The sequence below is a fragment of the Balaenoptera ricei genome, chromosome 12 (assembly GCF_028023285.1).
Source record: "Balaenoptera ricei isolate mBalRic1 chromosome 12, mBalRic1.hap2, whole genome shotgun sequence".
In the NCBI taxonomy this organism is placed as follows: Eukaryota; Metazoa; Chordata; class Mammalia; order Artiodactyla; family Balaenopteridae; genus Balaenoptera; species Balaenoptera ricei.
Window position 1 is genome coordinate 46,772,512 of NC_082650.1, and position 27,554 is coordinate 46,800,065.

At 40.0% G+C, this 27,554-nt stretch overlaps 1 protein-coding gene across 6 annotated transcripts in view; it reads left to right on the forward strand.

Annotated features, from left to right (window-relative positions):
- Positions 1–27,228, forward strand: part of HS3ST5 (heparan sulfate-glucosamine 3-sulfotransferase 5) — a 276,042-nt gene extending 248,814 nt beyond the window's left edge. For all 6 annotated transcript variants that reach the window (XM_059941370.1, XM_059941374.1, XM_059941371.1 and 3 more), the window contains 2 exons: positions 20,977–21,115; positions 24,638–27,228. In XM_059941370.1, the coding sequence (XP_059797353.1) occupies positions 21,009–21,115; positions 24,638–25,568 (1,038 nt within the window). In that variant the 5' untranslated portion in view covers positions 20,977–21,008 and the 3' untranslated portion in view covers positions 25,569–27,228. The remainder of the gene's footprint in view (positions 1–20,976; positions 21,116–24,637) is intronic.
- The last annotated feature ends 326 nt before the right edge of the window (positions 27,229–27,554 follow it).

Genomic DNA, 27,554 nt, shown 5'->3' on the forward strand with positions numbered 1-27,554 from the left:
AGAAGGAGGAAGATGGCCCCAGACAGCAGCATGTTCTTCCGGTTCTCCTGCCAAAGCAACTGTGCTCCTTCTCAGAGTTGTAGGCTTTGTTCATCAGCCTGCTTTTCTCCTTCTCCAGAGACCTCCTGGCCTCTGAGCTCAGCTCTGCCCCATGAGGTTGACCGATGGCTTTCTTCTGTCCAGTGGCCACAGATAATACCTCTTGCCCCAGCTATAATGAATGTGTACTCTTATTCACAGTGATAATGGAAAATAATGGAGGGAGCAAGTATAGTATTTGGAAATAATATAGAAGATACATCCAGCTCTGACCCTTCTTAGCTGTATGATGTTTGACCAGTTCTTAGTTCACTTCCCTGAGTATCACATTTCTAAGTGGAAGTGCTCACAATACCTAATAACTTTGCTTTGAGGATTTTATGATGTAATATATGTGGGAGAAATGCTCTGTAAAATATCAAGCAACAGATAAGTGTACAGAAGGGACCAGAACAAGAAAGAATGGGGGAATCAATGAAATCCATCACTGCTATTTTGAAAGTTACTGAAAGCACATACTCTTCTGCCCAGATAAAGGGCAGCAAGATAAATAAACCCTAACCAACTTGGAGGGGGTCACCTGAACAGGAGGGGAAGTGTAATTTACTCTTGTATAACCACATATGCCTAGATGCCATTGCCAGAAAAACTGTTGAATGAATAATGCCAAAGTTGGCTAATAAGAATATTTTAAACATTGCTTCCCAACTTTCCTTCCCCTTTCTACATGGCAGAGTGAAAATCTTACTACTCTGCGAACCAGGAGATATGTCGTCTAGTTTCAGTTCCCTAGGTGTGCATTGCATTGTTATTCATTCATTCATTCATTGGACCAATGTTTATTGACCTCTAAGTGTCAGGTCCTGTACTGAGCACAAAAGATACAGCAGTATACTTCGCACATCCCTAGCAGGGATCACTCAAATTCTCCATCTAGAACTCCTGCATCTGTAAGAAGGGGGAAACGGGCATGAGGGTCTCTCCAGTCCCTTTCAGTTCTAATGTCTTTTTTTTCCTCTCTGCAGATTTTCATCCTATACTCTCCTCCAAAGACTCAGGGAGTCTTCATGCTGATCTTTCCTATTCATTAAGTTACAAAATAATATTTATGAATATGTATATAGAGACATTACAATGTCTATAATGTATACACATATGCACATATATAACTTATTTCCTAAATAGCATTCCTCCATTCATTTATGCATCACACCTTGAGAGTCTTTGAGGGGAGTCACTTCGCTATTTGTGGTGGCATGTGCAGATATATTAAACAGTCCTTATCCTCTAAGCACTTTGTAATAGAAGAGACAAAAGATATTCACAAATAATTACATGTCAGAATCCTTTCTTTAGAAAAAAAAAAAAAAATCCTTTCACTTGATCGGATCAGAAAAGATTTCTTGTAGGCAGTGGTGCTAAAATGAGCCTGGAAGAAGGGATAGGATTTTGAAGCAAAGTGGAAGAAGAGGTCATACAAGAAATAGTTTGGGCAGAGGAAAAGACTAAGAACAGGATATCTGAAAAAGTACTGACCATATGGACATTTCATGTGTGAGGCATGAAAGATGAGGCTGTTAAAGGAGATTGAGGTCAAGAGTGAATCACGATGCCAAGTGCAGGTGCTGGGACTTTATGCCTTTGGCTAGCACTGGCTATAGCATATAATGCAAGCCATATACATAATTTTAAGACTTAAGTGGCCTCATTTAAAAAGGTAAAAAGAAACAAGTGAATTAATTTTAGTGATATATTTTCTTTTACCCAGTGTGGGCAATGTATCATTTCATTTCAACATATAGTCAATATAATCAATAGAAAACATTTTAATGAAATATTTTACATTCTTTTTTTCATACTATGTCTTTCAAATCTGTGGGTATTTAACACTTGCAGCAATGTGCTAATGGCTAGTGACCAGTGACTACAGTATTAGACAAAGCAACTCTAGGCTATGGACAGACATTGCTGGGTTTTGAGGTAGAGAGTGGTTCAGTAAAAACAATTTTTAGACAGCTGAATGATGTTTTAGTATGTAGACATGTATCAGATTGTGAGGATATTATGGTCACAGGGAGGATATTATGGACACAAGACAGGGAGATGATGTTGTGGAAATAACCTGGCTTTGAAATAATTGAAGATGGATTGTGGTGGTTGACTCATGTATTATAGAAGTTTGGGAGAAATGCCAAGTCTGCACAATCCAATTGAAGGAGAAAGTAATGAGCAGTATGCCAATTCACATAGTTAAAGGAAAAGGAGAAAAATTTGTTGCATCACCTGATTATCTTGCTTATCTCACTAGATTGGAACCTCAGTTCCACAAACATCTACTAATGAACTGTGCCAGGCTTTGGGGAGTTTATAAATATATATATGTATGTATATGTATATAAATGTTTATAAATGTATATATATGAACATTTGTTATTAATGTAACTTAACAACATCATGGGCAAAGCAGGCATTTACACAGCAGATAGCAAAACCTGACTTTGAACACTTTGGAAACACAGAAGCGGGAATATACAGTTCTGCCTGGAAGAATCTAGAAAAGGTTCTTGGGAGAAGTGAGCTCAGAGCTGAATATTTAAGAATAAGGACAATTTCTACAAGTGGACATAAAGAAAGGACATCATGAGTAGAAGGAAAGGCATGAAGGAAATTAGCAAAGTATCTGGCATGTTTTGGAAACTAAATATTTGCCAAATTTAGGGTCTGTATGGACATATATGAAAGGAAGCTGGAAAGGTGATTAAGGAGAAATCGGGGTGAGGGAATGTCAACAGCTAGTTAAATGAACAGTGTTCCACTTTGCTGCAGAGGCCTGGAGCGTCATCAGGGAAAGAAGCCCACTTCCAGAGGTGGGCGTTGGGGAACATAGCTTTAGCTTGAGAAAAAGATGCAGAGGGGTCGGCTTCCGAGAGAGTAATATGAAGACAGTAGTTTGTACATTATAACTCGGAGTACTGACTTAGTGTCGGATATAATGATCTGCCTTTTCACTGAAAAGTATCTGACATTTCACTAAATTGACCTTTTCTTGCCAATAGCAAACTCAATTGCATCATCCTCTCTGTTCAGAGTTTGAGCATAGAGCTGGCATTGCCAGGGGTACAATGTATCTCTTGAAGGCAAGCCTTCCCTGTTTGGTACTCAGTATTCTAAGAGAAGAAAGAAATCACTACTGCTTTTTTGTTTTCTTTAAGCTACAGATGATGGGGAAATATGTCTGTATTGGTCTTCTAATGCTGCATAACAAATGACTTGCCAGCATTGCAACTTAATACCGATTTATTAACTCACAGTTCTGTAGGTCAGAAGTCCAGGTGGGCTCAACAGGATTCTCTCTGGAGAATCTCACAAGGCTGAAATCAAGCCATCAGTTTGACTGGGCTCTTATCTAGAGAGTCTGGGGAAGGATCTACTTCCAAGTTCATTCGTGGTTGACAGAATCTAGTTCCTTGTGGTTGTAGGAATGAGGTCCCTGTGTTCTTTCTGGTTGCTGGCCCGAGGTTGCTCTCACTTCCCAGAAGTTGCTCTCCAAGTCCTTGTACCTTAAGCTCTCAACAGCACATCAAATCCTTCTCTTGCTTGGAATCTCTCTAACCATCCCTTTTGCTACCAGCTGGAGAAAAACTCCCTGCTTTTAAAGAGCTCCTCTGATCAGATTAGGCCCGCCTGGGTGATCTCCTTATTTTTAGGTCAACTGTTTAGCAACCTTAATTACAATCTGCAAAATCATTTTGCTCTATAAGATAACATAATCACAGGAGGAACACCAGGGGCAAAGGTCATGGAGGAAATGAAGAATTCTTCCCCACCTACTGTGCCCTTACTATATCATATCAGAATACATTTCAAATGGAACCATTTCATTTTTTCCTTGTAAATTGAAATAAGCCCCTTTACAAGATGAAACAAAGACACAAAATTTCTTTGTCTATAAAAGGACAAATTTCTTCCTTGCTGTGTGACTGATTAAACAGATGGGCAAGAAATTTATATGAGTCTCAGGGGAAAGGAATAAAAGAGACTTTCATTTCTGGCAGTGTGGTCAAATAAGTACCCTGTATCGCACTCACTATTGAAATGACTAAAATGTATGGTGAAGTAACTAAACTATATGTCCATCTCTATAAGTATATAACTATATCTATGAGGCTACTTGAAAGGAGGGAATCAGTGGAGCCCAAAAATGAAATAAAATGAGGAATGATTAGTCAGTAATTTCCCAAGAGAATATTACTCCGAGAATTTCTACCAAACCCTAGAATCCTTTAGCTTGCACTTTGATGGTTATGTGGGCTTAGCTTTGAGAAAAAGCAGGGGAACTGGTCAGTGCAAGGAATCTAATAAGAGACACTCATAAAAATAGTATTCTAGAAGACTATACTGTTATTGTAAGAATGAATTAGAAATAAACCTTAATATTCCACAAGGAAATCAATTTTGGCACAGAGTGAGAAGACAAAATTCCCTGAGGATTCGTAATCACAAATTGGTCCTCCCTTGAGTTTGGCGTTCTAATTCATGCTACAGATGTGGTCCAAAAAACCTCAAGCATTATCCCAGAGGATCATGCCCTCAGGCAACTGGCAGAAACAAATCTGTAACTCCTTTGAAAGACCCAACTTAAACCCAGGCTTCCTGCTAAATGGGAAGGAAATCTAAAAAAGAGTGGATATATGTTCACGTATAACTGGTTCACTTTGCTGTACAGCAGAAACTAACACAACATTGTAAATCAACTCTACTCCAATAAAAAAAAAGTCATGTTTTTTACAACATGATCATCTTAATACTCAGTTTGCGTTTGAATCAGATAGTGGCTGTTTGTAGTAGAAGACATACAAGAACATGTATTGCATTATTCCTAATAATGGAGAAAACTTGAAAGCAAACTTAGGTGTCTGACAGTTGCATGTGTACTGCATATATTTTTAATTGACTTATTAAACTGATTTTATTTTTAAAAAAAAAAAAAAAAAAAAAAACAGGCTTCCTGGGTTAAATAAAGTTCCTTAGAAAATGAACAACCCAGAATGAAGAATCACGGAACAAACAAGGAAATAAGACACTATGAGTAAAACAAAAAACCTCAACAGCCTCAGATAATGGAATTTTGGATGATATTGATAAATGCAGATAAATCTAAATAAGCAATGTTTTGTAAAACAGTAATAACAAAAATAATGCCTAACCTAGGAGGTGTTGCAGAATCACACTAGAATGAATATCCTGACCCGAAATGTACATAGTAGCTGGGAGAAAGTGATTGGAGTTAACGTGTTAAATTTGTAATTGGCATAATGATTGTTATTCTCGGGAATTATTTAACTAACTGGTTTATGTCCTCTTTTTCTACCCTTGGTGAAAGTATTGTCATCCTTCTCATCCTATCAGGATATATTTCTGGGAAGAACTGATGATCCAACCAGAGAGAGACAGAAAGGATATTAACACTTGTTAATTACTTTATACCGCTTTCTTTTCTTCCAAGCGCTATACTTTGACAAAAATCACTTTAGCACTCTTTCAAAACGTATAGCACCCAAGGATTAGATTTGCACTGATGAATGAGTATCTAGTCCTGGTACTAAAATTAATGCCAAATCTTCATAGAAAGAGGATGAATTTTCCCACAAATACTGACGGTCAATACAGCTAGATTCTATTTTGAACTCTGCCAGTCATTAGCTAAGTGGACCTAGGACTGTACCTGGACCAGGCATTGGCTTCCTCATTTAGAGAATAGAGAATAAAATAGTTATTGTCTCTCATATCTTTGCTGTTAAACTCCAATAAAACAATGTTTAAACTAGAGCTTTAAAAACTGCAAAGTGCTACACAAATAGATAGTAGCTTTATGAAAACTGTGTTTTTATGATGACTAAGTAGATAATAGGAAATCTTTCTCTAAAGTTTTTAGGTTGTTCTGATACAAATTCACTTAAATTTTATGTTAAATGTGTTGAATTTTCTGAGTCCAACTTTGAGATTTGAACATGGTGCATTCACATTTCTGTGCAATCAGTCTGCTAATGGTTTAATTCTTCACTTTAATGTTAAAATCAGCATCATCTTCAGATTATAAAAGAAATATATAGCTTAGTGTTATAGAGGTTAAAGGGGAGGGAAAAGTCGCTGCAGAGGATAATGAAAACTACAATGAAATAAAAGTTAATGATAAAAGTACCACCATACTTTTAATCTATTTTTGGCATTAAGGTATTTTTTTATATACATCATTTCTTTGATCCTCACCAAAAACAAAATTTGTGAGACAGGAAATTAGATTTAAAAGTTGACTTCCTATCTGGTAGTTAATACTATACTTGATTTTAAAATAAATATACTCAACTATTACTGAGTATGACAAGCTGAACTGATATTACTATAAAATTTACCAGCTATACAAGGGAGAGGGAAGAGCTTATCCAGTTAACTTGAGCTCTTTAACTGCATGAGCCTACATTACTGGCATGATCTGTTTGGACCACGTATCTTAACTTAATTACCTGTATAATTGTCATCTCTCCAACTCACACTGTTCTATGTAAACACAAGATTAGAGAAGGAGAGATTCTGCTTCTGAACTTATCAGCAGGACAGATTTACTAAACTCCAGTAACTATTTAATGAAGTGAAAAGAAACTTTAGGAGGGAAAAAACATACCCTTCTTCTACAAACATTAGTTACATATACCAATGAGATACTGAGATGAAGACTAATTGGGATTTCATGCCAAAATAAAATTCAGTTCCCATCTCTTTCCTTAAGACATCATTCTAGTAAATGAGACCCTGAAACAGAAACAGAATTAACTGGTTCCTTTTAAGTTTAGTAATTACAAATGCAAAATGAGTATCCTCCTGCAGAGAGCCAGAGGACTACTCAAGCTAACACAATAATGGTAGCTGTGATAAATTATGTATGCACAATATCAGAAGCTGAAAGGAGGAAAGAAATGGAGAACCCATTTGAAAATTTGGAATTTGCTCAAAGCTGCTCCTGCAGTAACTCCCAGGAGGATAAGCCCTCAGCCCGGAGCCGTAATAAACTCCACAGTTCTATATAATTTACCAACTTTTTTCTTTTCATTTCTAACATTGACCCTTCATGGTTAACTGAAGAAACAAAGAACTAAATAGCTTCCTTAGCCATTTGATGGAGCAATTATGAGCATCCTGACGGATACATTTTCTGCTTAATCTACACCCGTCTCTTCACATTCGACCTGACACATGCAGAACACCACTTCCCATGCCCTTGTTCTTGTACCCCTCTTCATTTGTTTCTTTCTCCTTACAGCTCTCTTATGTGATCATAAGAAGAAAAGAGAACTCTTTGTGACACTTTTCCTCAGCTGCCTTTGGTTAATTTTTTCAGAACGCGATTCCTATGGGCTCCCTGACGGCCGGGCAGATTGAAAGCTCATCAGTAGACTCTTTCTTAAGTGTCGGTGTCTTTTCAAAGAAATTTCATGTCTTTGAACGAGAGAATTGCTTTTCACAGTGATAGGCAGTGGAATGTGAGGCAGCCATCTTGAAAGAGTTCAAGACTATTTACACCTGGGGGCTAATAAGCACTTAACAATTGAGATTCACCTCAGGCACTAATTTCCCCCCCACTGCAATTGTCTCTACTTCCTTACACATTAATCTCTCCTTATAAGAACACTCATTTAGTGCTAATCTGATGGAATTCCTTAGTGTAAGAGAAGTTTAGACCCAGAAGGGATTGTTAAACTCATCCCTTCCAAACCCTTTGTTTCTTGGGAGGAAAAATCAGAAGACCAGGGAGGGTAAATGATTTACCCAAAGTCACGGAGCAGGGGAGTAACATAGTTTGAGCTTCCTGTTTTGTTTTACTTTAAAGGGAGCAGAGAGGTGGGAGACAGTTTTCTGCCATATAATAGGAGCAGATTCTGCAGTCCTTGGGTCTCTGCGTTTTCTTTTTTTTTTTTAAAGGCATACTCTTTTTTTTTTTAATTAATTAATTTATTTAATTTATTTTTGGCTGTGTTGGATCTTCGTTTCTGTGCGCGGGCTTTCTCTAGTTGCGGCAAGCGGGGGCCACTCTTCATCGCGGTGCGCGGGCCTCTCACTGTCGCGGCCTCTCTTGTTGCGGAGCACAGGCTCCAGACGTGCAGGCTCAGTAGTTGTGGCTCACGGGCCTAGTTGCTCCGCGGCATGTGGGATCTTCCCAGACCAGGGCTCGAACCCGTGTCCCCTGCATTGGCAGGCAGATTCTCAACCACTGCGCCACCAGGGAAGCCCATGTGTTTTCTTATTTGCATGATAGGGATGCTGATACTGCCCTCTTCACCTCAGAGGATTTCCCCCCCGCAGATCTATGGTAGGGGATCCCCTCTGCTGGAGAGAGAGAGAGAGAGTGTGTGTGTGTGTGTGTGTGTGACCACGTTATCCTTGCGTGGCCCATGCTCTTGTAGGGATATTGTACTTAGGACTGTAAGGCTTTGTGGATAGCTACCATGCTTCTGAAAACAGACACCATTCCCAGGGTCGGGTACCCAAGGAAGAGATGGGCCTCAGGGAAGACCACAGAACTTAGAGGGAGAAATGAAGGGGAGTGGAATCGCAGTGCTGTAAGAAGCTATGAAGGAGTGTGTTCCTACGTGATGGGGTTAAGACAGCACCTCTCTTAAAGCCAAGCGTCTGGAAAAAGGAGGCACCGCTGTGAAGGCCCACAGCCTATACACAAGTAATCCATTCTCTGAAGGCTGGAGGGCCTGGCAGCAGGACTGTACACATAATTTGTGGGACCCACTACAAAATGAAAATGGACTCCTTGTTCAGAAATTATTAAGAATTTCAAGGCAGTGACAGCAGAGCCTTAAACCAAGCATTCGGCCCTTCTGAACACAGAGCCCCATGCAAATACACAGGTCACGTGGCCAACAGCTAGCCCTGTCAGGCAGCAAGTTGTTCCCTTGGCAAATTCTGGTCTAAACATCCCCAACAAAGTCTTCACTTGCAGGGGGTTTTGAAGAGAGGAGTCTTTTAAAGGAAGACTAGTGCCTTTTGGAGAGTGGTCTGACTGTGGATACTTGGGTAGGAGGCAAGGACCCTCCACAGGGGAAGTGGATCTTAGGGCCAGGAGATGAGACTCTGAGGTCCAGCAGACCCCGCCCTTGTGAGGAGTCTTCCTTCTCTGCCAGTCTAAGAGGATCTGGGCTCTGTGTTTAAGGGAAGATGCAGTTTCCTTACACTTTTAACAAGAGTTGACCTTGAATGCTGGAAGACGAAGAGAGTAATGAGGCAGGATCTGTGTCCCTTGCCCACATCATTCCCAGCGTCTGCAGTAAACATGGCAGCACTCAGTAAACATTTGTTGATGAATGGTAACATAGGCAGTTATCTTGAGAACAGAATTTGCTGGAGCCCTTCTGGCCCTGAAAGGAAGATCTGAGATTCCGAAAAAAGAGGTGTCTATGGTAATAAAAAGAGGAATGCTTTGAAGCACATTAATAATACTGCAATTTAAGAAAATGTTAGCCTGCCCAAGAAGGAGACTTTTAGAATCATTTTGCATACAAACTAATTATAAATTATTTTACAGATTTATTAACTACTCAAAAAATTTTTCTAAGACATGTAGCTTTACTTTTCTTTTGCTATCAATGCTAAGAATAACAGCACTGCATTCTTTCTCTTTAAGTTCTGTTATTTAAAGAACATAGTGGCGGGATGCAGGGAGAATCTGGAAGCAGGCACAGAAAGCTGAGGACAAGGACCTAGAAAGGTGAAAATAGAAAGAAAGGGATTACAAGGGCCTCAGAAGTGAATATAGTCTCTTTTGAATTATGGTTTTCTCAGTAGTGGGATTGCTGGGTCATATGGTAGTTCTATTTTTAGTTTTTTAAGGCACCTCCATACTGTTCTCCATAGTGGCTGTATCAATTTACACTCCCATCAACAGTGCAAGAAGGTTCCCTTTTCTCCACACCCTTTTCAGCATATATTGTTTGTAGATTTTTTTGATGATGGCCATTCTGACTGGTGTGAGGTGATACCTCACTGTGGTTTTGATTTGCATTTCTCTAATGATTAGTGATGTTGAGCATCTTTTCATGTGCCTCTTGGCCACCTGTATGTCTTCTTTGGAGAAATGTCTATTTAGGTCTTCCACCCATTTTTTAATTGGGTTGTTTGTTTTTTTGATATTGAGCTCCATGAGCTGTTTGTATATTTTGGAGATTAATCCTTTGTCCATTGCTTCATTTGCAAATATTTTCTCACACATGCACCCCAGTGTTCATTGCAGCTCTATTTACCATAGCCAGGACATGGAAGCAACCTAAGTGTCCATCGACAGACGAATGGATAAAGAAGATGTGGTACATATATACAGTGGAATATTACTCAGCCATAAAAAGGAACGAAATTGGGTCATTTGTAGAGATGTGAATGGACCTAGAGTCTGTCATACAGGGTGAAGTAAGCCAGAAAGAGAAAAACAAATATCGTATATTAATGCATATATGTGGAATCTAGAAAAATGGTACAGATGAACCTATTTGAAGGGCAGGAATAGAGACGTAGATGTAGAGAACGGACATGTGGACACAGAGGGGCAAGGGGAGGGTGGGATGAACTGGGAGATTAGGTTTGACATAGATACACTACCATGTGTAAAATAGATAGCTAGTGGGAACCTGCAGTACAGCACAAGGAGCTTAGCTTGGTGCTCTGTGATGACCTAGATGGGTGGGATGGGGGGGAGGGGGAGGTCCAAGAGGGAGGGGATATGTGTATACATATAGCTGATTCACTTTGTTATAAAGCAGAAACTAGCACAACATTGTAAAGCAATTATACTCCAATTAAAAAAAAAAAAAAGAAATGAATATAGTCTCTTTAGAAAGGGAGGAGAATGGAGGAGGAGGCTAAAGAGGGAAGAGGAGGTGACAGACAGGTACACTGTCCTTTTCCCTGATGGCACTTGGCAGCACACTACACACTCGGTGGGCACTCAGGAAAGATGTGATTAATGAATCCATAAAAGAAAAAATGGATGGGACATGGTTAGTAGTGTGCTGGTAAATACTTCACAACCTGCTCTTGGGGAAGGGGGATGTTTTGTAGTGTTTCTCAATATCAGTTGTATAAATCCTCCCTCCGTGGCCAATTTTAAACCACCCACATGAATTCACTAAGTGTGGAATTAGGAAGAGAGGCACAATATTATCTCCACTGTACAACACAATAGACCTAACTTTAGGAGCATAGATAATAGTAAAATGTAGTATGATAATTAGGAAATAATGAGTTTTCAATATTTATTGCCTTTGTTTTTTAATTTCTTTAATTGTGAATGTCTGTAATGTAGTTCTTAATCATGGCTTTAAGAACTAGCTTGCAAAGTACGAGCCACCTCCAGCCCTCCAATGGATGGGCGTCATCAGATGCTGCCATTATTCACATTGTATAGAAAGAGCTTTTCCCATTTTTCTTTCTTGAAAAGAATTGAGAAAAGCAAATAGGAGACAGTACAAGAAATCTCCTGAGAATATTTTCTCCTCAGCCACTTTTCCAAAGGTTTTTTTTTTTTTTTGATACCTAACTCATCAGAATTTACAAGTTGACTGTCTCAGAGAAGATGAGTGATATATCTATTTCTACCAATAAACTCTATAACATTTTCAACGTTCAATGAACATAGTAGGGAGGCAGAGTTGCACAATATAAAAAGCCTGAAACTAGCAGTTAGCAACCCCAGGTTTAATAGTCTTAGGCTTTGAGCAGGTCATTTCACTTTCCTAGGCCTCAAGAATGCCCACTGCCCCACTTATATCACAGGACTTTGTGGGGATCAGGTGCGGGTCTTCTAACATGCTGAAATGTTGATAATCTGCTACTTATTCTGAAATGGTTTAGTAAAAATAATATATATTTATATAGAGAAAGATAAAGCAAAGGTGTCAAAATTTAACAATCGGTAAATCTAGATGAAGGATATGTAATCATTCAAATTTTTCAAAATAAAAAGGTGGGGAGGGACTTCCCTGGCGGTCCAGTGATTGAGACTTCGCCTTCCAATGCAGGGGGTGTGGGTACAATCCCTGTTCAGGGAGCTAAGATCCCACATGTCTCCCAGCCAAAAAAAAGAACCATAAAACAGAAGCAATATTGTAACAAATTCAATAAAGACTTTAAAAAAATGGTCCACATCAAAAAAAAAAAACTTTAAAAAAGAAAAAGGGTGGGGAAATGAGGTTATATATTAATGAGGTTATTATACACATATGGCACTCTGTAAACCTGCAAATTACTAAACAAAGATAAAGTACTTTTACCTGCTTAAAGAGATGTGGTATCCAGATACCATAGCTATTAGGATAGTCAAAGTTCATTTCATCTAGCTGATTCAATTATTCAGCAATTATTTACTGAGTATCTGAGACCCTAAATGCTGGTGATACAATAATGAGCACGGCGCAGTCCATAATCTCATGGAAGTTACATTCTAGTTAGAGGGACACACAGTACACAGGCAATTACAATTTGGTTTCAATAGAATTAAATGATGCTGTGCTGGCACATAGAAGGAACATGTAAGACAACCTCGTGTAGTCGAGAAAGACTTTCCCAAGGAGCCTAAAATCTAAAAGATAGGAATTAATCCAAGGCCTGGAGAGAAGTCAGCATTAGTAGATGTGGCTAATGTTTATTGAGTATTACTATGTGTCAAACAGTGTTCTAATTACTTTACATGCTCATTTCCTACTCACAGAAGTTCTTTGGGACAGGCTATTAGTATCCTACTGGGACACCATCTATTGGTGCCCCAGACCTATAGATGAGGCACAAAGTTATTGTTCTTAGGCTCTGGAAACTTTATGTATCAATAGAAAGGCCCTGATGCAAAACTGACCATGACCTATTCAAAAGAACTGCAAGTTGTTCTATCTACTGAAGTTTGTACATGAACGTGCTGGGGGAGGGATGGTGGTAATGAGGAATTGCGGTGGAAAGAAGTAAAAGACCTTTTAAAACCCTGTGGATAATAGGGTCCCATTAAAGAGTATTAAGCCTGAAGGCAACAGGATCAAATTTCTGTTTGGAAAGACCACTCTGTCATCAGTGTGGAGAATAAACTGAGGCAAAAACAAAACTAACAGTGGGGAGGCCAGTTAGGAGCCCATAAAATCTGAGGGAAAGAGAGTGTGGCCTGAACCAAGGCAGTCACAAATGACAGTGCAGAGAAGTAGGTAGAGTCTAATAGTACTTTGGAGAGAGAATTTTATTGGCGGGGTGGAGCCAAGGATGATTGGATTCCAAGGTTTCTGGGTTGGGCAACCCCATCAACAGATGGGGAGCCATTCACTGAGATACTGAGGAGAAGAGCTGGGGGGAGGTAAGATGAGACGGGGTGATAATGAAAAGGCAATAAACGGATTTAACCAAGATCTTACAGAGATCAGGACAGAAGAATCTGAATCAAGTGGCAGTCAAAACCAATGTTATTTTGATCCTCTACCAAAAAATCTTTCAAAAAGAGAGTCAGTTCTTGAATTATGGGGAAAACAAGTGGGGTTCCCATGATTCTGGTTGGTTTTAATCATAAACAGTATAGTGAATATGAAAAATACATTACAAACTATAAAGACATTACCTTTCATTATTATTTTCATTATCATTATTATCATTACTTATTAATATTTTCCCTTCCTTTTATTAGGTTCAAACCACCCAAATAGCCCTTTTTATTTACCCCTCCATAAAAATGTTTCCCTCTTTTACTCTTTCTTTTCACCTCCTCATCTTCTACTTCAAGGTTCAATGGAAGGAAATTTGAGGAGAGTTGAAGTGGTTCTGTCTGCTCGCATCAGTCAATAAACAAGTATTTATTAACGGTCTCCCAGTGGTGATCATTTCTAAATGTATAGAAATATCAAATCACTATGTTATGCATTAGGAACGACATAGTGTTGTAGGCCAATTGTACTTCAAAAAACAAATACACAAACTCATAGAAAAAGAGATCAGATTATGGTTACCAGAAGCAGGGGTTGGGTGTAGTGGGTGGGAATTGTATGAAGGTAGTCAAAAGGTACAAACTTCTAGTTATAAATAAGTACTAGGGGTGTAATGTACAACATGATAAATATCATTAATACTGTTCTATATTATATATAAAAGTTGTTAAGAGTTCTCATAACAAGGAAAAAGATTTCTTTTTCTTTTACTTTGTATCTGTGTGAGATGATGGATGTCCGCTAAACTCGCTGTGATAATCATTTCATGATGTATGTAAGTGAAATCATTATGCTGTACACCTTAAACTTATACCGTGCTCTATATCAATTACATCTCAATAAAACTGAAAGAAAGAAAGAAAAATTTAATCAAAAAAAAAAAAAAAAAAAAAAAGCACCTCTCAGGTGAGCATCCAAAGCTCAGGGAGTGACATTGCAATCAAGGAGTCATGTTCTTTGGGGTCAGATAATTCTGAATTTAAATCCTCCTGCATTTACCAGCCACATGCCCTTGGGTAAATAATCTATTCATCTCTCTGCTCTTCAGTTTCCATCAGAAAAAAAAATAAAACAGATAATACCTCACAGGTCTGTTGTATTATGTGAGATAATAAATGTGAAAGAAAGTAACAGAGAGACTGGGGCTCAGTAAATGTGATTCCTGTCCACCCCATAAGGCTGTTGCCCAGGATAAATGAGCTAATACTCAATAGACTGTTGTGATTTCCTTGGAATAATTCTGCTATATAAGTTCAGTTGTTTTTAATGAACTTTGCTGATGTTGTTTCTCTTATCGTTTTTACTGGTACCAGGGGCTTGCAGCAACCGTGTCTACAAGCCTTTGAAGAGCACTTGAATATATCTTTATTATTATTATTTTTGAATTCCCTTATTTCTTTGTATCAGCTTGGGAATCATTTCTTTCTTTGCTTAGTGCTGCTTTGGAGAAACAGCCAGATGTCTCTACAATTTGTCGTTTCTGGCCACATACTCTGTTATTTAGATACTCGGCTTTGTTCAGCTAAGATGCCGTGTCTATTAAAGCTTTCATAGCCTGGAGAAACTATAATTGTGCTGTTCTTGGCACGCAAAATGAAAGAGACTGGGAGATTAAAAACTGGAGATAAAGGAGGGCTTAAATGTCACTGTAGGTCTTTCACTTTTTTTTAATAAAAAGAAATAATAAATTTTTTAAACCTTTAATTTTACATAAATTGCCTATTACCAGTATGACTGCTCTGATGAAAGATTATTAAACTATCCATTAAAGCTGGCATAGCTAAAGGGAAGGGACTTTGGGGTTGGAGAAGCAGTTAACCTTCTCCCCAATTTAATAGCATTGTCTGTAAGGGTTAGATGGTATGGCTTCTCTGTGACTTGTACTCCTAGACCAAGACCTGCAACTCCCAGCTTTTAAGACTCCATTGTGGCAGATGCTTGAGCACTTCGTTATGTCATAGAAAACCGAAGAGGCATCTTGAATGTTAAATTTGCCAAGTACGTTTGGTTTTCCTTTTTTTAAAATAAATTTATTTATTTTTGGCTGCATTGGGTCTTCGTTGCTGCACGCAGGCTTTCTCTAGTTGTGGCAAGAGGGGGCTACTCTTCGTTGTGGTGCGCGGGCTTCTCATTGCAGTGGCTTCTCTTGTTGCAGAGCACAGGCTCTTGGCGCACGGGCTTCACTAGTTGTGGCACGTGGGCTCAGTTGCTCCGCGGTATGCAGGATCTTCCTGGACCAGGGCTCGAACCTGTGTCCCCTGCATTGGCAGGCGGATTCTTAACCACTGTGCCACCAGGGAAGTCCACCTTTGGTTTTCCTTGAGCAAGGTTTATTCTGTGGCTGCTCTAATACTATCTCTTAGCACATGATCTGAGTGATTACAAAGCAGAATGAGATTTCACTTCCTGTGTCCTAGAGAGCCTCATTAGAAACTGCAACCTTGGCCCCCCTCACTTCTCAAAAATTCCAAGAGATTTTGACTTAAGTGTTAACTTTTTGTTTGTTTGTAATTGTGCCATCTTGCTTTGAACAGCAATTATAGTGTGTGTTAGCATTTTAATGTTTAACAGGAATTTCCATTGAAAGTTATTTATATAAAAGTGGACTTAGTGTTTTGCAATCCAGTTGCACTATTAATGAGAACTGCATTTATTTTATTCTTTTCTTGTTAAAGTATTACCCTCCCGAAGATACTAATTCTGCTTCATTTTTGTGAAGTGCCCAAATGTAAAGTTCTATCCCTCAGTATCTTACTCAAGGCTCCTGTCATAACACCCCTGCGAGACAGACATTATTATCTTCATTTTACAGGTGAAGATACCAAAACTCAGAAACTTTCAGTTACAAAACTAAACAAAAATGTGACTCAAGGGCTTTGACTTCCAATCCAATGGTCTTTGTACTTCACCCTGTACAACTTGTTCATATTAGTTGAGGTCTCAAATAAATATAAAAATCTTAGTTTTCCTCAGTGTCACAGTGGGCATAAAGATGCTTTGGAGGGCATAATGGACCTTCCATAAGTGGACGAGGCAGTGTAAAGAACTAGGCCAGCCCTGCAAACAAAAGGCTGGAGAAATCAGGACTCCGAAAGAGAGAAAACCCCAGTGGGTGTATTTAAGTCATCTCAGACATAAAGAAGCTGAGCCGGCAGCAGCAACTTATCCCGCAGAGGAAAACCTTCATGGTGATAATGGGGCTCATCGCAAAGGAAGAGTCTGTGGGTGGAGCATTGGAGTCTTGGAGACTGAGCGACATTCAGTGGCAGTAGAAGAAGTAATGACCCCATTTTCAGCCAGGTTTAATAATCTAATGTTTACCAGATGATATGTGCGTTGCGATAGAGAACTGGAGAACTTTGCCATGATACTCTCCTAAATCTTGGGCTACTTCCCCAGCAGCCTTCACATCCTTAGTCGCTTTTTTCGTCTCTTTCCTGCCTGCTCACTCAAGCAGAGTTCAGCTGTGAGATGCCTTCATAGCTTCACGCACCCCATGCAGGTAAATGTCTCCCAAGTTTTATCCCTAAACCCAGCTCTGACCCTTTGGTCCCATAATTATCTACACAAGGGACCTGACCCATTACTACCTACCAATGCGAAGAGTGTTGGGATTTTTATCCCCCCAGATTCCACCTCCACCAGGACCACCCTCCCCAGGAAGATATCAGTGGAATCTGGGAGTATTAAAGGGGGAGACATAGGAAAGACATTCCAGGCCAGTGAGGAAACTGGCAAGAGCATAGAGATGAGGGCGCAGGGGTATGGGGAGCCATGAAGAGGCCGACCTGACAGGCATGGGGCTGGTGTTGGTGAGTAATAAGAGGGAGGAAGCCAACTGCCCACGCTGGAACCTCAGAAGGAAGGGCCTGGGTTGGCAAGGGGAAGAGATTGGACTTGATCTACTGAACAACTGAAAACAGATGAGCGACAAAATAAGTTGTGTTAGGAAGGTTAATCAGACTGTCTGGACCATAGGAAATGAACACAGAGACACACCCAAATGTTAAGAAACAAGGGAGGCATTAAGTGCCTGGACAGGACAAGGAGAGACGAAATTAAGGAGAGTTTACTGACCGTGGTGACCAAAGAGAAAAAAGATAATAGAAAATGATTTGGAGTTTTGTGTGTCATTCCCTCCACTGTAAAAATACAGACACAAGATTAATACAGACCTGTTGAGTTGGAATCTCTGAGGGGGGGGGGGGGCAGGTGTGTGTTTTCTAAAGACTCTGCAAGTTCAACGTGGGGAACCACCAGCCTATGGCGCAAAGCAGACAGATTCCAGGCAGACTGCCTTTCAGTTAGTTTTCTCGGATTTCTCAGTCAGCGGGCTTAGCCCATTGCTAGGAGGTGTGATGGAACACGCAGAAGGCAGCAGCTAACGCTAACGCAACACTTCTGAACACTGGACTCCTAACTGTGGTTCTAACTACAAGAACAAGAATTCAGGAGAGGAGGGGGTGGACCATGGACTAGGGCATCAGCTGGAGAGCCCTTCCTAGAGGGCCTGGGACATGGCCCAGACCTTGAAGAATGGCTGAGCTGTAGCTGCAGACCGACAGGTGGATCAGGGAGCTGGTGAAAGCAGACTAAGCATCATGCAGTATAGTTTTGGATGGGGAGCGTGGGTGCTACATTTAGGTAGCAGAGGAGGCCAGGTGACCCCCAGCCTCCCTCCAAGTTGCTCCTCTGTATGAGGCCGGTGACCCTCATTGAGGCCACGGGCAAGCACATTTTTACCTTTGCTTTTCCCATCTCTCCCATTTGTAGCTGGCCCTCTTCAACCACGTCCTAGCTTTTACTCTCTCATACTGTTTGTGAGCACACGTTAAATTCATTTACACTAAGATATAATGACACATAATCCCTTATGTTAGCCTGGCGTATTAGTAAGCCTTTGTGTAGTGATGTCACTTGTAGAACACTTACTTCATTCTCGTTATAGCCCTATGGAGTGGGGAAGTTAGAGATTGTCCCCATTTTATAGAGAAGGAAAAAAGGTTCAGAGAATCTAAACAGCCACTGCAAGATCACTAAGGGGAGAATTTCAATAGGGGACTTGAACACAGGTTTCTTTCTGCCACCCTGTTCCACATCTTGCTGCAGTATTTACATTTCAACAGGGATCAGAGCCCTGTGCTGAAGGTAGATGGCTCTGAGGACTTCAGACATCGACCCAGAGATAGGAGAAGACTGATTCTTTCAGTGAAGCCCTGAGTCATGCTACATAAGTTACTGCCTTTGCCTCCACATTACCTGCAAGTTGTGTGATCACAGGCAAGTTAGAGAAAATTGTCTGAGCTTCACTTTACCTGTTTTTGAAATGGAAATAACTATATCTGCCTAGTAGGATTTTTCTGACAATTTCCTGAAATACCACCTGGATAATGTCCTTGTCACGCAGTCGGTCTCAACAAACCTCCTTTTCTCTCCCCCTTTTCTTCCCCATTTTATCTACACACAAGGCAGGCCGTGCTAAGCTAGAACCCCAGCCTCACCCACTCCCTACAAAGACCTTTCTTATTGCCTCTTCTTTGCTTTTGCTCTTAGCCCTTTCTCTTCTCCCCTAAATCCCTGTGTCCAACCACACCAACCTTCCTTCGCTTCTCAAACTAGCCAAGCTTTTTCCCTGCGCAGTGCTTTTGTGCACACTGGTTAGTCTGGCTGAAACCCGCCTTGCCCTCCTCCAGCCCTCCTCGGTCCTTGTGCTCCAGGCGTAAGCCCAAATGTCACTTCTTCAAGAAGGACGGAAGTAGCTTCCTCCTGGATTCTTTCTCACTGCATCCTGTGCTTTTCCTCTGTTATTACAATTTGTAGGTGCATGTGAATCCTACATTTACCGGTTTAGTTTCTGTCTTCTCCATGAGACTATAGCCTCCCATGTTGGCCACTATCTCTGGGGCACCCGGTACAGAATCTAAAACCTAAGTCACGTTCCATAAATATTTGTGGGCTGTGTGTTGGGTGACTGCTGCTCTTCTCTCTCCCTTTCGGGATGACCTCCTACAGCCTCCTCACCAAATCATATACTACATACCACCAAACAGCATTCCCATCGAGCCCACATACCTGACCATCTCCATTTTCTTTTCCCAACATTTATTCATACATTATCATGAATGAGGTGGTGTTCTCTGATTGTTTCATGATTCCCTAATCACATCATCAGTTTTCCAAGGGCTAAAACTCTTTAGGGATCTTTTTTGGGATCCCCCATAGACCTTGTAGAATAGCTGGAAATGCTATCAGTGCTCAGTATTTCCTGATGAATGAATGAACCAACCCATCAATCCTAGTATAATCCTTTTTTGTACAGAGAAAATCTTCACTTAGCAAATAGGGAGAGACTATTGCATCAAAACAATCTCTACCCACGACCCATTGCTGTTGTCCCTCTTCTGGGGGACAGAAGAGGGACAACAGCAAATTTACCATTTTGACTTTTAATATGAAGCAAACAATCTTATCTTGAAAGGGGGATTGGATTTATATTTAATAAGAGAGACTGAATCGGAAGCTTGCATTTTTTCCCAAAATTTAATAACAGCACTAGTAAAGCCTTACACTCCTCAGCTGGCCTTATTTCAGGTATAAGAGTACAAAGCTTCCGGGTAAGCTTCTGTCTTGATGTTAGAGTGAGGCGCATAACACCAACCCTGTTTAAATTCATTGAGAGCCAGGAGGGGGTCGCATAGCAGGGCATCTAGTCTGAGCATGTTTTCAGAATCAGTCAGTCCAATCCAGGCCTGGGCAGAGGAGACGAAGGGAAACATCAGGTTACTGAGCGCCACTGTCCCCAAACATTTGAGATCCTGATAGTTACCACCGATAACCTCAGTAAGTAAAGACATAGCTTTTGATCTTACCCCCTTCCTCCGTTCACAACTAGAACAAAACGAAACAAAAACCATATCAGTAAAGCGTGTCATTGTTATGCCCCAAATACTAACTTACTGAAGGGGGATTTCAATGGCTACATTCCTCCTATCATACTGAAGTAGAACCTTTAGTTTACTGGTTGCCCTGCTGCTAAACCTCAGGTTGCTCAGTTGCTCATTTTATCAGTATTCTTTGAACGATTAACAACAAAAACATATATATATTTACATATATATATATGCATTTATGTATGCATTTAAAATTATATATGCATTTTAGTGTACTTTGACAGTTGCCCAGCAAGTTCTGTCCAGTTAGTGTCTTCCCTCTGCTTTAGTATTTGATCTTATAACACAGAGCAGGAAAACGTAGGTAAGTTTTGCTAAATAGCTGTCGTCCATGAACGTTGTCAAGGCTGGTATGGCGTCTGTTCTTTGTGTGACATCACTTTATCCCCTGTATTCCCACCCCTCCTTGGCTTTGAGACAATCAACAGAGCCAGTAAGAGATGACTGCTGATGAGTCCCCTTCTATCCCCATCTCTCAGGCTGCAGAAGTCCTGAAGGTTGATGGAGGGCCATGCTATTCAAACAGCAGGCATGGCTGAGACAGAAGCTCCTGGTGCTGGGAAGCCTTGCCGTTGGCAGTCTCCTGTATCTAGTCGCCAGAGTTGGGAGCTTGGATAGGTAGGTGATTAAACACATACTTATGCCTGTGTGACTTTAAATGTCTCTCGATTTAAACTTCCTTAGGACATAATTTTAAATCTATCCATTTGTTTTCCTCCTTCAAGATTCCCAAGAAGCATGTTTTTCTGCAGTATTGATTTTGATTTATTGAGCCTTTAAAAGAAAGAGATCCAAGTTGCCCAAACCAAGGTGTTCATCGAGATCCATTTGTATTCTGTGTGTGTTGTTTGCTTTCAGAGAAGGGATAAAGCCATGTACAGTAAAAATGTCATTTGCTATAGCTCTGTGTGCATCTGGTTGTTGACCTCTAGCCGTAGCAAAATAGTGATAATGTATTTATGTATCTACATTTTGAAATTTATAAGTGGGCAATTAATGTGCTACCAAGAGAGTTAAAATTATGTATGAGCCTGTAAAGGAGCTCATCAGGTTTGGAATCCATTGCCCTGGAAAGATGGCTGCAGGCTTGGGGAGTTTTAACTATGTTAATTAGCTCTGGTTTCCAGGAGCTGAACATACCAGACAAGGAGTCTGTCGCTCAGAGTAATTGCCTGGAAAGCAATGGAAAATTCACAGAGAGGAAATTTACAGAGCTAGGGTTTGGCTCTAAATAAGCCAACAGTTGAGAGGTACTAGACCTGCAGAAGTCCAGCAATGTCAGCTGGCTTCAGATTGAATGCCACTGGACTGTCCCACATCCGGTATGATTGGAAAGGGTAGAGAAGTTAATTTCTGAAATTTGAAGCTTCCTTTTTTGCCCTTTAAAATTAATTCTTGCTGTTGAAAGACTGATGTATGTTCCCCATGAATTCAATTCCCATTTTCTATAAAAGTGCAGCCACACATTAAAATAAAAATATCTTCCTTACAGTTTTTCTTTTCTAATCTATAGATCTTATCACAGAACTATTTAACAAATAATGTAACAGTGGTCTTTGCTTTCCTTCAGCCAGTATTAATTTTGACTGATAAAATGAACCCCTTTGATGCTTTTCAATTCAAAATTCCTAAGTAAACTTCCTACTCACTATGGGAAACGGTATAACCCAGAGCTTATCACTGACTCCGAGTAGTTCCCTAAAGTAGTACTTGTTATTAGTGAGGAGCCTTGAGGTGGTACCATTGTCCTGTGTCCATCATGGAACTTTTATATCAAGTTCTTCCCAATACCTTTAGTTTGCTTCTAATCATTTGCTTTATTGAGTAATTGATCTAACAATCATTAATGTATTAGTTATTTAGTTGATAACTCTTTTCATTTTTAACCTGGTCTCTAGTCCCTAATGGGGTAGCTTTTATAGGGAATTGGATTGCTTGGGGGGCTTTCTCAAAACCTCTCACTTGAGAGTTCAAGCAGATTGTCTAAAATTGACACATGTTGACACAGACCTGTCCTTTAGAAACTGAAGACCCTGCTCTCTGGGTGGGAGGCTGAGCTCAATTACTTCTACTGTCCCTTCCAATCCTAAAATTTCATGTTTTTTAGTCTGGGGTCCATGCCTACTCTTTAAGGAGTGGAAATAATATGATATTTTTTCCTATCTTGAGTTAGGGAGTCCAAAAAGCAATTGCTCTGCAGGGAATGAGCTCCCATGGTAGAAGGTGAATAAAGGAAAGAAGGAAAATGACCTTTTCTAGAAGTAGAGAAATTCCTTTCGAGCTCAAACAGGGAAGACACTGTTTCAGCCTCTCTCAGCCTGAGTTGTGTGAGAGAATCAAGTCCTACAGGAAAGGATTTGATTGACTGTTTCCTCAGTTCTCCCAAGGACAGCATCATTCAAGGTGCCTGGGAGAGAAGTCCATCCATTCCATTCAATGGATGCCTTAAGGGATTAGGGTTTAATTCTCAACCAGAGCCCAGCAAGAGCTAAAAGATGAATTTGTGACATCCCAATCAACGTCACAATTGAAAACATACTTTGACTATGTATGTGTTGCTCCTTATATATCTTCCATTTAGAGCTCTAACATATTAATCCTATTAACAAATTTATGAAAACAAAATTCATGTTTCTCTAAAATATTAACTGTGATTACCCCTGTTTTTTATAGTATGCCATATTTTTATGTTTTCCACAATGAGCATAAGTTGTTTTTAGAATCATAAAAAACCCACAAAAAAGGTAAAATGTGTTCATATATTTCCTTAAGCATTATGATAGATAGCTGTTTAAACATTGCATAGGCCAAGCCCCTTCCCCTCAGTTCTGCAAAATGCCTTGGCATGACCTTGAGGTTTTTCCCTTCTCCCTTTAATTGTAAACATTACAGAAGATAAGAAAGGTACAGTGGGGTCTCTTGGGAAAAGCAGGAGACAGCCTCATTGCCACAGAGAGGGGAACATAGACTCCAAATTATTAGGGCAACTAGAAGCTTCATTTGGAGGAATTGGTTTAACAGCCATTTTGACTAATATTATACCCTTTAACAAGAAAGCGAAAATACCTTCTCAGATAAACTTAAGAAAGTTATAATGAATTCAGTTCAATTGCAGACTATACCCAAAAGGAAATTCAATTTACTAACCATATAAATTGGCCACACCAAATTAAATAGTCACTCCAACCTAATATCACTGTGATTGTTACCACAACTTTCTCTCTGAAAAAAAGCAATGGTGCTTTTTCACTGCTTAGGGCAATGTTGAAATGGAAATCCTCCTTTCTGGGTCCATCCATTGCTTTGCTTCCTTCATGAGCTTGAGTCCCGGATTTAAATGGGCTTGACGATGAGGACCTGAGGTTTCTGACACTGCCAAGGTCTTGTTGATTTCTGGTCCCAGGTGTGGTAGGTGATATACGGCACTTGCTGTTGGCATTGGGTTTGCTCGTATATTCAGCAAAGTAAAAACATAAGCCTGACCTTTTTAGATAGAAAGAGAAAGAGAAGCAGAAGAAATATGTACTCTTCTAGCTGCCCCCAAGGCCAAAGCAGAAATTCTCATAGAATGAAAAGCTCAGCAAGTGCCAAGATTGGAATTTTGCAGGTTGATGACGCAAATAGCCGAGGGCAGAGACTGGGACCTCTTTTCAGATTATATCTCAAAGATTTTTCAGAGTCATATGAGTGCAGCTGAGCTGCAAGAAAATAATACCACATGAAACCCACAAGACGTGGCCTCCTAGCTGCCCTTTAACCTCCCAGCTGAAGATTCTAATCTTCCGTCTTTCGTATTTTCTAAATGATGTTAACGGGTGGGCTGCTAAAAGGCTATTAGTATAGTTGGTGTCACTTGTCTGTCCTGTACTGTGAATGTCAGTACACGCTATAGTCAATTAAGAGCTTGGTGAATAAAAATTTTAAGAAGCACTAATAAAAATATTCCATCAATTATGTGTGCTTCATTTAATACAGAGCTGCTTAAAATAAAACTTCCCAAACATATGTTCATTATGGATTGCAGTAGGCGGAGAACAGTGGTTTTATTTATGCATTTAAAGTCTTACTCTCACTGGGGAACCAGAGAAATGAGAAATTAGTTGCAGTGAGCTCCTTAGAGCATCTCTCTGTTGCTTACAGGCTACAACCCATTTGCCCCATCGAAGGCCGATTCGGAGCCCGTGGTCAGGCTGAATTCCCCCTGCGCGCCCTGCAGTTTAAGCGTGGCCTGCTGCACGAGTTTCGGAAGGGCAACTCTTCCAAGGAACAGGTACGCCTTCATGACCTGGTCCAGCAGCTCCCCAAGGCCATTATCATCGGGGTGAGGAAAGGAGGCACCAGGGCCCTGCTTGAGATGCTGAACCTCCATCCGGCAGTGGTCAAAGCCTCTCAAGAAATCCACTTTTTTGACAATGACGAGAATTATGCCAAGGGCATTGAGTGGTATAGGAAAAAGATGCCTTTTTCCTACCCTCAGCAAATCACAATTGAAAAGAGCCCAGCATATTTTATCACGGAGGAAGTTCCAGAAAGGATTTACAAAATGAACTCATCTATCAAGTTGTTGATCATTGTCAGGGAGCCAACCACAAGAGCTATTTCTGATTACACTCAGGTGCTAGAGGGGAAGGAGAGGAAGAATAAAACCTATTACAAGTTTGAGAAGCTGGCTATAGACCCTAATACCTGCGAAGTGAACACGAAATACAAGGCAGTAAGAACCAGCATCTACACCAAACATCTGGAACGGTGGTTGAAGTACTTTCCAATTGAGCAATTTCACATCGTCGATGGAGATCGCCTCATCATGGAACCCCTGCCAGAACTTCAACTCGTGGAGAAGTTCCTAAATCTTCCCCCGAGGATAAGTCAATACAATTTGTATTTCAATGCTACCAGAGGGTTTTACTGCTTGCGATTTAACATTATCTTTAATAAGTGCCTGGCGGGCAGCAAGGGGCGCATTCATCCAGAGGTGGACCCCTCTGTCATTACCAAATTGCGCAAATTCTTTCACCCTTTCAATCAAAAATTTTACCAGATCACTGGGAGGACATTGAACTGGCCCTAAAATAATGTCGTACAACACTATGTGTTGTGCCTGGGGACCCACAATGTCTCGTCTGGATTAAAATATGCACTTTTCCTATAGACACAACTGTCCAAGTCATTTTTCCATGTATACTTGTACATACGCAGTGTGTGACCAAATATAAGATCAGCTCTTTTTCTACTGAAAATTTACAAAAAAACAAAACAAAAAAACAAACCAATTTGCTATCTACATAGTTGCATCTTTTATGCTATTTACAAAAAGAAGAGGTGGTGGTACTGGGGGAAAGTGACTTCAGCTATTCTCAAAGACTTAGTCTTCCTTTGAGTCAGAATTTGTCGCCTGCCATTTTCATAGATTTAAGCCAAAAGATTAACATGTGAAAATGTACCAATGGCTGTGAAGTTTCGGGAAGTAGAGGATTCGGTTATGCATTCTTTTCTAAGGGAAAGCTGACTCTTTAATTCAGATGCTGAATTGATGCCATGAAAACAGAAAATGCTATTTTCTTATTATTTAAAAAAATGTCTTATCTCATAAAATTGACATCGTTCCAAAGTTCCTGCGGTGATTTTGCACTATCGTTTTCTCATATGGACCATGGTGTCACTTGTAGCATGTCAGTCACACATCGGAAAGTCAAGTCCTTTTACTTCCGTGTTCTATGTCAATAAAGAGAAATTTCATGTACATAGTGTATATAGTTGTAAATACTGGTTTCACACTAAGTAATTCTATTTTGTAAACTGAATATGGCTATTTAATTTATTGTGAAAATTAAATTTATTGTGGTATTTAAAAAATGGAATGGATTAAAATTACTCTATGTGCAATTTTTTTTTACTCATTTTGTTTTATGTGCCCCTTGCTGGCTCCCAAAGTCAAAGCTGTTTATGTGCACATGAGAGCACTTGGAAAGATGCACTTCTCCGTTGGATTTCTGTACCCTTGTGATATGAAGCAAGGTTGGATAATATTTTTTAAAATATCTCAACCATCTGGAAATCTAGTATAACAGCCACCTCAAAGAGCACTTGTGCTTCTCTGCTACAACCTTGTAACAATTAACTTACTTGCAGTTGCTCCTGGTGCTAGGAGACAGACAAGAAATACTTTAACATAATCAAGGCATAGAAGAATCACAGTTTTATATGAACCTCTAATCAAAGTCAGACCAATAAAGAAATTAAATAAAATAAGATTAGAAAACTTGTGTAGCCTCTGTACTGAAATCTGCTGATGCTTCCACAAACTCTCAGAAGTCCCTCTTTGAGATGAAACTACATCAGCCTGCTCAGGAATGATCAAATTACGTAGTGTTGCTATTACTAACATAAACATCTGGCTCAGATTTCCATCCAGAGAAATTAATGCTAAACTGGGTGCTTGCTAACATCAGATAGCCTGTACTATGCTTAAATATAATTCGGAAAACCTTGGAAAGAGGTATCAACAGAAAAAAAAAAATAAGATGGATTTTTCACAGTCATGGTTGCTTATCCAGTGGAAGATGTTTAAGGGAGTTCTGTTCACATTGAGAGTGCCTAGCAAATAACAGTGGATTCCCTTTTGATTGTACTAAGTGTTGATTTTCTCCATGAGTTGTTCATCCTGTCCAGTGATTTGATGGTGAACTTTTCTAAATAAATAGCCCTTTGCCCTTCCTTGTCGGTATGTTGCTTCTCAAGCTACAGCCTTGGTAATCATCTCTACCGTTTCAATTAGCATTGGTGCCGTTTTCTCAGCATGGAACAGGCATGACACCAGCACACGCTGAGAGGCCAGCTTCTCACTGACTGCGCAGTGAGTCTGGAGTGAGAGCCTTGGGTCTAAATGTCAATCACTCTCCTCTAAGCAGTGAAGGAAACCAAATATAAGGAACTTAGCATCAGACTTCTCTATGCCTCAACTCTCAGCTAACCATCAGAGTAAACTGTTTGAATACTACACTCAAGGACATAATCAACACATTATCATTAATTTTATTATAAATCTTCCTAGAGC